This window comes from Nerophis ophidion, linkage group LG19, assembly GCF_033978795.1.
Source record: "Nerophis ophidion isolate RoL-2023_Sa linkage group LG19, RoL_Noph_v1.0, whole genome shotgun sequence".
Lineage (NCBI taxonomy): Eukaryota > Metazoa > Chordata > Actinopteri > Syngnathiformes > Syngnathidae > Nerophis > Nerophis ophidion.
In genome coordinates this window covers 29,899,332-29,909,476 of record NC_084629.1, presented here as the reverse complement: position 1 = coordinate 29,909,476, position 10,145 = coordinate 29,899,332, and the positions used below count along the sequence as shown (strand labels likewise).

The 10,145-nt window shown below is 42.0% G+C and overlaps 1 protein-coding gene across 3 annotated transcripts in view; it reads left to right on the top strand.

Moving 5' to 3' along the window:
• The first annotated feature begins 8,169 nt into the window (after positions 1-8,169).
• Positions 8,170-10,145, top strand: part of dachd (dachshund d) — a 417,357-nt gene continuing 415,381 nt past the window's right edge. Inside the window, exon 1 of one of the 3 annotated variants that reach the window (XM_061879759.1) lies at positions 8,170-9,014. In XM_061879759.1, the coding sequence (XP_061735743.1) occupies positions 8,404-9,014 (611 nt within the window). In that variant the 5' untranslated portion in view covers positions 8,170-8,403. The remainder of the gene's footprint in view (positions 9,015-10,145) is intronic. The other 2 variants (XM_061879760.1, XM_061879761.1) reach the window with 2 other exon arrangements.

The following is a 10,145-nucleotide window of genomic DNA, read 5'->3' as shown; positions in this document are numbered from 1 at the left end:
ATTTTTTTTGATTATTTACTTATTTATTGATAAATGTATTATCATTTAAAATTATGAATCGTTTAATATATACCTTTTTTTTCCTGACTATAAAGCGCACTCAAAACCATTTAATTTTCTCAAAAATTGACAGTGCGCCTTATGAATTGGTTATCGGTACAACACTTATTCCTATGTGCAGTATAGATATGAATAAAAAAAAAAAAGGAATAAAAGTACCATACTTTTCGGAGTATTAAGGCGCTCTGGAGTATAAGTCGCACCTACCAAAAATGCATAATAAAGAAGGAAAAAAACCTATATATGTCGCACTGGAGTATAAGTTGCATTTTTGGGGGAAATTTATTTGATAAAACCCAACACCAAGAATAGACATTTGAAAGGCAAGTTAAAATAAATAAAGAATAGTGAACAACAGGCTGAATAAGTGTACGTTATATGAGGCATAAATAACCAACTGAGAAGGTGCCTGGTATGTTAACGTAACATATTATGGTAAGAGTCATTCAAATAACTATAACATGTAGAACATGCTATACGTTTACCAAACAATCTGTCACTCCTAATCCATAAATCCCATGAAATCTTATACGTCTAGTCTCTTACGTGAATGAGCTAAATAATATTATTTGATATTTTACGGTAATGTGTTAATAATTTCACACATAAGACGGTCCTGAGTATAAGTCGCACGCCTGGCCAAACTATGAAAAAAATTGCGACTTATAGTGCCAAAAATGCGGTAGTTTAAAAATCATAACAGAAACAGGCATGCGCATCGCCCTTAGCCAAACTCCTTTTAAACTGTCCCCAAGCTCCGCCCCCTCTCATGACATCAACAAGTTGTTGTATTAACAGTAAATGAACAAATAGATTGATAATCAATTTGTTCAGCTTGTCCTTTATAATTTTGAGAAAATAATAGAATTATAAATAGGGCTGGGCGATATGGCCTTTTTTAAATATTGCGATACTTTTAGGCCATATCGCGATATACGATATATATCTGGGTATTTTGCCTTTGCCCTGAATGAACACTTGATGCATATAATTACAGCAGTCTGACGATTCTACGGGTCTACATTAAAACATTCTTGTTCATACTGCATTAATACATTCTCATTTCAAACTTTCATGCAGAGAAGGAAATCACAACTAAATCTAAACTAATTTACCAAAACTGTATTTATTAAAGTTATTAGCAGTTGATTTTCAAACGATGCTACATATTAGCAGTAATGCTACTTCTGGTAGCAACGATTGTGCCCCACACTTGACAAATTAAAGGGGAACATTATCACCAGACCTATGTCAATATATACCTTGATGTTGCAGAAAAAAGACCATTTATTGTTTTAACCGATTTCCGAACTCTAAAAGGGTGAATTTGGCGATTTAAACGCCTTTCAATTGTTCGATGTCGGAGCAATGACCTTTCACCTGTGACGTCACATCGTGAAGCGACCCGCCATTTTCTCAAACACATTACACACACACACAAGTCAAATCAGCTCTGTTATTTTCTGTTTTTTCCACTGTTTTCCGTACCTTGGAGACATCATGCCTCGTCGGTGTGTTGTCGGAGGGTTTAACCCTTCTGAAATTGTGATAATGTTCCCCTTTAATATTTCCGTTTGAAGCCGAACTACCGCCACACGATGTACCCCGTGCTGTTTATCTTGAGAATTAATTCTTCCTTCATTTGTTACCATATTTGCACCTTCTTTCTCTTGTGTTATACCTCGCAACACTTTGCTAGCATCACAGCTAACGTTACCCACGCCGCTACCTCTCTGCTGGGCGAGGGCGTATACGTATGTGACGTATGACGTGACAGTATGTGACGTGTGTAAGAATGTGCGCTTGCTGTCTGTGAGAAGGAGACTCAAGAAGGAGTGGGAAGAGCCTGTAGTGTAATGCCCGCAGCTAAAAGCAACTGCGTGAGAACGTATATTCAAATATTACGATATAGTCATTTTCTATATGTCCCGGCAAGAAATCTGCATTCAAAGGACTCCGGCTTATTAGTGATTTCCAGAGCCCAAAAAAAGTCTGCGGGCTATAGAGCGTTTTCTGTTCGGGCTCCAGTACTCTGGAATGCCCTACCGGTAACAGTTTGAGATGCTACCTCAGTAGAAGCATTTATGTCTCATCTTAAAACTCATTTGTATACTCTAACCTTTAAATAGACTCCCTTTTTAGACCAGTTGATCTGCCGTTTCTTTTCTTTTTCTCCTATGTCCCCCTCTCCCTTGTGGAGGGGGTCCGGTCCGGTGGCCGTGGATGAAGTACTGGCTTTCCAAAATCGGGACCCAGGATGGACCGCTCGTCCAGGGTCGGGACCCAAGATGAACTGCTCGCTTATGTGTCGGTTGGGGACATCTCTGCGCTGCTGATTCGCCTCCGCTTGGGATGGTTTCCTGTTGGCTCCACTCTGGATGGGACTCTCGCTACTATGTTGGATCCACTTTGGACTTGATTCTCACGGTTACGTTAGATCCACTATTTCACAATATTTCACTATTTCACAAACTTTCACAATATCATGTTAGATCCGCTCGACATCCATTGCTTTCGGTCCACTAGGGGGGGAGGGGGGAGGGGGTTGCCCACACATGTGGTCCTCTCCAAGGTTTCTCATAGTCATCATGGTCGACGTCCCACTGGGGTAAGTTTTTCCTTGCCCTTATGTGGGCCGTACCGAGGATGTAGTTGTGCTTTGTGCAGCCCTTTGAGGCACTTGTGATTCAGGGCTATATAAATAAACATTGATTGATTGATTGATTGATATATCGCACAGAGACAAACCCGCGATTTATCGCATATATCGATATATCGCCCAACCCTAATGACCCTAATATGATACTGCATGTCAGCGGACTAAATCAGGCACCTTTGTTTGCTTACTTACTAATAAAAGACAAGTTGTCTTGTATGTTCACTATTTTACTCGCAATAAGAGACATATGTTTAATGTACCGTAAGATTGTTTGTTAAAATAAAGCCCATAATACACTTTTTTGTAATCCCCTTTATTTAGAAAAGTACCGAAAAGTATCAAAATATTTTTGGTACCGGTACCGGTACTAAAATATTGGTATTGGGACAGCACTAGTAGGGATAGGAATCTTACAACAACTTACCAATACTTTCAATATGATATATATATATATATATATATATATATATACCATGAATTGATTAACGTGGACCCCGACTTAAACAAGTTGAAAAACTTATTCGGGTGTTACCATTTAGTGGTCAATTGTACGGAATATGTACTGAACTGTGCAATCTACTAATAAAAGGTTTAATCAATCAATCAAAACACACAAGGAAGCGCTGGCCTAAAAAAACACATACCGTATTTCCTTGAATTGCCGCCGGGGCGCTAATTAATTTAAAACCTCTTCTCACTCCTGCGCTTACCAAAGGCATGCGGTAAAAGTAAGCATGCGCTAATTATTTTAAAACCTCTTCTCAGTCCGGCACTTACCAAAGGTATGCAGTAAAAGTTTGGGTGTGATGTAAGCTTGGACCTTAAATACTACTGAATAGCTCTTAATCTTCTTCCCTTTATGCGATTTCAAATTACCGGTATTGAAATCAGCCTCATCCATTTTGAAAATGATGACAGGGGAAGTGTCACTCGTGACGTCACGAGTTTGACCTGGCGGCAATACTAAGCATGCGCTAATTATTTTGGGAAGCGAGTTTGACCCGGGATTAATTCAAGGCAGGCGTATACTTTATGCCCTGCTGCAATTCAAGGAAGTACGGTATATCTTTTTAAATGATTCCCTAAAATATATATATTTTTTTAATATTTACTTATTTAGATTAAGAGCTATTCAGTAGGATTTAAGGGCCAAGCTTACATCACACTCAAATTTTTACTGCATGCATTTGGTAAGTGCTGGAGTGAGAAGAGGTTTTAAAATAATTAGCGCATGCTTACTTTTACCACATGCCTTTGGTAAGCGCAGGAGTGAGAAGAGGTTTTAAATTAATTAGCGCCCCGGCGGCAATTCAAGGAAATACGGTATATCTTTTTAAATGATTCCCTGAAAGAAAAGTTTTTTTTAAAATATTTACTTATTTATTAATAAATCGATTTAAAATCGGAATTAATATACACCCTATTTTTCGGACAATAAGACACACTCAAAATCCTTTCATTTTCTCAAAAATCGACAGTGCGCCTTATAAATGTGGTACCGGTACCAAAACATTGGTATCGGGACAGCACTAATTCCTATGTGGAGCAATTTGATCAGCTATAGCAAGGGTAGGGAACCTATGGCTCTAGAGCCAGATGTGGCTCTTTTGGTGACTGCATCTGGCTCTCAGATCAATTTTAGCTGACATTGCTTAACACGATAAATAATGAATAAATCCGCTGGTAATCACAGTATCAAAAATAACGTTCAAAATCTAAAACATTCTCATGCATTTTCATCCATCCATCCGGTTTCTACCGCCCCTGTTCAAGAAGTCGCAGTAATGGTAAGAAGTATTTTATTTATTTTTGGCTAGCCTCAGAATAAAAATGTTATTAAAAAGAATAAGAGACTTATTATACTCTAAAAATGTTGGTCTTTTTTAAAAATGCACGCATTTAGTTGTATTCAGTGTTAAAGACAAAAAAAGTTGTATGGCTCTCACGGAAATACTTTTTCAAATATTTGGCTTGTATGGCTCTCTCAGCCAAAAAGGTTCCCGACCCCTGAGCTATAGCTATGATTAAAAAAAATAGCAATAAATGTACCGTATTTCCTGCCTTGAATTACTGCCGGGTCAAACTCGCTTCGCAAAATAATTAGCGTATGCTTAGTATTACCGCCTGGTCAAACTCGTGACGTCACGAGTGACACTTCCCCTGTCATCATTTTCAAAAAGGAAGAGGCTGATTTAAATACCGGTAATTTGAAATTGCATAAAGGGAAGAAGATTAAGAGCTATTCAGTAGGATTTAAGGTCCAAGCTTACATCACACTCAAATTTTTACTGCATGCATTTGGCAAGTGCCGGAGTGAGAAGAGGTTTTAAAATAATTAGTGCATGCTTACTTTTACCACATGCCTTTGGTAAGCACAGGAGTGAGAAGAAGTTTTAAATTAATTAGCGCCCCGGCGGCAATTCAAGGAAATACGGTATATCTTTTTAAATGATTCCCTGAAAGAAAAGGTTTTTTTTTAAATATTTACTTATTTATTAATAAATCGATTTCAAATCGGAATTAATATATACCCTATTTTTCGGACAATAAGACGCACTTAAAATCCTTTCATTTTCTCAAAAATCGACAGTGCGCCTTATAAATGTGGTACCGGCACCAAAACATTGGTATCGGGACAGCACTAATTCCTATGTAGAGCAATTTGATCAACTATAGCTATGATTAAAGGCCTACTGAAATGAGATTTTCTTATTTAAACGGGGATAGCCGGTCCATTTCGCGATATTGCCATATTTTTGCTTTAAGGATTTAGTAGAGAACATCGACGATAAAGTTCGCAACTTTTGGCCGCTAACAGTAAAGCCCTGCCTTTACCGGAAGTCGCAGACGATGACGTCAAATGTTTGATGGCTCCTCACATATTCACATTGTTTATAATGGGAGCCTCCAACAAAAAGTGCTATTCGGACCGAGAAAACGACAATTTCCCCATTAATTTGAGCGAGGATGAAAGATTTGTGTTTGAGGATATTGTTAGCGACGGACTAGAAAAAAAAAAAAGATAAAAAAATGGATGGATGGATGGATAAAAAAAAAGTTTAAAAAAAAAACGCGATTGCATTGGGACAGATTCCGATGTTTTTAGAGACATTTACGAGGATAATTCTGGGAAATCCCTTATCTTCCTATTGTGTTGCTAGTGTTTTAGTGAGTTAAATACTACCTGATAGTGGGAGGTGTACGTCCACGGATATCTTGACGCCAATGTCTCAGGGGAGTTGACGGCAGCTTTATGGATGGCACAAGCTCAGCTTTTCTCCGGTAAGAAACGATTTTTTACCACAATTTTCTCACCGAAACCTGCTGGTTGACATTCCGTCGTGATTCATGTTTGCTTGACCGCGCTCTGATCCATAGGAAACTTTCACTACCAGGAATTTTAAACAAGGAATCACCGTGTGTTTGTGTGACTAAAGGCTAAAGCTTCCCAACTCCGTCTTTCTACTTTGACTTCTCCAATATTAATTGAACAAATTGCAAAAGATTCAGCAACACAGATCTCCAAAATACTGTGTAATTATGCCGTTAAAGCAGACGACTTTTAGCTGTGTGTGTGTGCAGCGCTCATATTTCCTTAAAACCTGTGACGCCTTGGGGCGGCACGGCGTAGTGGGTAGAGCGGCCGGCGGGAAACCTGAGGGTTGCAGGTTTGCTTCCCACCTATTGACATCGCTGCCGTTGTGTCCTTGGGCAGCACACTTCACCTTTTGTCCCCGGTGCCGCTCACACTGGTGATTGAATGATGAATGAATGAAAGGTGGTGGTCGGAGGGGCCGTAGGCGCAAACTGGCAGCCACGCTTCCGTCAGTCTACCCCAGGGCAGCTGTGGCTACTGATGTAGCTTACCACAAACAGGTGTGAATGAATGTTGAGTCCCACTTCTCTGTGAGCGCTTTGAGTGTTTAGAAAAGCGCGATATATCCATCCATTTTCTACCTCTTATTCCCTTTGGCGTCGCGGGGGGCGCTGGTGCCGATCTCAGCTACAATCGGGCGGAAGGCGGAGTATACCCTGGACAAGTCGCCATCTCATCACAGGGCCAACACAGACTCAGACAACACTCACATTCACACACTAGGGCGTGGATGTCAAACTCTGGCCCGCGGGCCAAATTTGGCCCACCGTGTAATTTAATTTGGCCCTTGAGGTAATATCAAATTAAGATTAGAGCTGGCCCGCCGGTATTATACAGCGACAATGCCTCTGTAACACTGCATTCACCGCTGATACTCCTACTTGCCATCCCTCACGGTTTTCCCGGGAGACTCCCAAAGTTCAGTGCCCCTCCCGAAAATCTCCCGGGGAAACCATTCTTCCGATTTTCTCCCGATTTCCACCCGGACAACAATATTGGGAACGTGCCTTGAAGGCACTGCCTTTAGCGTCCTCTACAGCTTGTCGTCACGTCCGCTTTTTCGTCCCGGTCCAGTCACATAATATATGCTGCTTTAACACACACAAGTGAATGCAAGGTATACTTGATCAACAGCCATAAGGTTCACACTGAGGATGGCCATATAAAAAACTTTAACACTTTTACAAATATGCGCCACACTGTGAAGCCACACCAAACAAGAATGACAAACACATTTCGGGAGAACATCCGCACCGTAGCCCAACATAAACTCAACAGAAGAAATACCCAGAACTCCTTGCAGCACTAACTCTTCCGGGACGCTACAATATACACCCCCACTACCACCAAACCCCGCTCCCCTAATTTTTATTTGCATTTTATTTGATATGCCTTTGATATATTTTTGATATTTTTTACTCATTATTATAATTTGAAACTCGATTTTGTATGTGACTATAAAGCTACATAAGCCTTGCTTGTTTAATATTAGATGCAAAACTTGTTTGAGTCCCTATTAAAAGGTTAATTTGTTCAACCTTGGCCCGTGGCTTTGTTCAGTTTTAAATTTTGGCCCACTCTGTATTTGAGTTTGACACCCCTGCACTAGGGCCATTTTAGTGTTGCCAATCAACCTATCCCCTGGTGCAAATCTAAGTTATTTATTTATTTGCATACACGTCATCATTAGAAGTTTTCAAGACGAAACTCCAGGGAAATTTAAAATTGCAATTCAGTAAACTAAAAAGGCCGTATTGACATGTGTTGCAATGTTAATATTTCATCATTGATATATAAACTATCAGACTGCGTGGTCGGTAGTAGTGGGTTTCAGTAGGCCTTTAAAAAAAATTGCAATAAAAGTAGTTTAAAAATCATAACAGAAACAGGCGCGCGCATCCCCCTTACCCCCCGCCCCCCTTCCTTTTACACTGTCCCCAAGCTCCGCCCCCTCCCGTGACAACAACAAGTCATCCGCCGCACTTTTCAGCTCATTTTCCTGCTGGCTGTCATTCCTCCGCCTCTCTTTGATCATTGTCCTGCCCCCCTCCCCGCCCCGCCCCCCTCCGCACACCTCCCCTCTCCGCCATCAAACTCTCTCTCGAGCGCGTGTGCGACAGGCGCGCGCACGTGTACGCGCGCGTGTGTGTTCGTCCCAACTTTCTTCCCAGCACAAGTTTATCCGAGGAGCTCCCAAACTCCGCGTGGATTCTTTTTTTTAATTCGGCCGGCTGACTTTGAACTTCTTCCGGCTCTTTTTTTGTTGTTGTTGTCTTCCCTTCCCTTAACCCCCCGGTGCAAGGTGACCATGGCCGCCGTCCCGGCTGCTCTCCTCCCGCCGACCGCCCTGGTGCTGCCGCCGCCGCCGCCGATCCCACCGGCGATGTCCGCTCCCAGCTGCACCGCGTCCCCGACGTCCGTCACCTCCTCGCCGTCACCGCTGCCACCGCCGCCGCCACCGCTCTCGCTGCCGCCGCCTCTCCCCCAGCAGCAGCAGCAGCAGCAGCAGCAGCAGCAGCAAGCGCTCTTCCGGTCCGAGCTGCTCGCCGCCGGCAGCCCGGGCATCCCCACGCCGGGCAAGCCCGTCTACTCCACGCCGTCGCCCGTGGAGAACATCCCGCAGAACAACGAGTGCAAGATGGTGGAGCTCCGCGGCGCCAAGGTGGCCTCGTTCACCGTGGACGGCTGCGAGCTCATCTGCCTGCCGCAGGCGTTCGACCTGTTCCTCAAGCACCTGGTGGGCGGCCTGCACACCGTCTACACCAAGCTCAAGCGGCTGGAGATCACGCCGGTGGTGTGCAACGTGGAGCAGGTCCGCATCCTCCGCGGGCTCGGCGCCATCCAGCCCGGCGTCAACCGCTGCAAGCTCATCTCCAGGAAGGACTTCGAGACGCTTTACAACGACTGCACCAACGCCAGGTGAGTGCGTGGAAGAAAGCTCCCGAAGTTGCAGTTTTCTCTCTTTTTAACCCCCCCTAGCAGCAGGAAAAGTAACAAAAAAGTTTGGGAACTTTTCCACAATTTCCTAACTTTTTTTTTTTTTTTGGTTAAAAAAAAAAAATCATCCACTCATGCATGGGAATAATAACACCTACTCAGTGGCTTAGTGCAGTGGTTGTCAACCTTTTTTCAGTGATGTACCCCCCTGTGAACATTTTTTTAATTCAAGTACCCCCTAATCAGAGCAAAACATTTTTGGTTAAAAAAACGACATAAGGCAGTAAAATACAGCACTATGTCATCATTTTCTGATTTATCAAAAATATTGCTCATTTGTAGTGGTCTTTCTTGAACTATTTGGAGGAAAAAGATATAAAAATAACTAAAAACTTGTGGAAAAATAAACAAGTGATTCAATTATAAATAAATATTTCTACACATAGAAGTAATCATCAACTTAAAGTGCCCTCTTTGGGGATTGTAATAGAGATCCATCAGGATTCATCAACTTAATTGCAAGCATTTCTTCACAAAAAAAGAAATCTTTAACATCAATATTTATGAAAAAATCTAGCTGTTAACACTGAATATTGCATTGTTGCATTTCTTTTCACAGTTTATGAACTTACATTCATATTTTGTTGAAGTATTATTCAATACTTATATTAATATATGATTTTTGCATTGTTGCTATTTTTAGAATATTTAAAAAAAATCTCAAGTACCCCTTGGCATACCTTCAGGTACCCCCAGGGGTACACATACCCCCATTTAAGGACCACTGGCCTAGTGGGTAGAGTGTCCGCCCTGAGATCGGTAGGTCGTGAGTTCAAACCCCGGCTGAGTCGAACCAAAGACTATAAAAATGGGACGCATTACCTCCCTGCTTGGCATTAAAGGTTGGAATTGGGGGTTAAATCACCAAAAATGATTCCCGGGTGTGGCACCGCTGCTGCCTACTGCTCCCCTCACCTCCCAGGGGGTGATCAAGGGTTATGGGTCAAATGCAGAGAATAATTCCGCCACACCTAGTGTGTGTGTGACAATCATTGGTACTTTAACTTTTTTAATTACCTTGCATTAACCTTAGTTTATCACATTTTATTGACT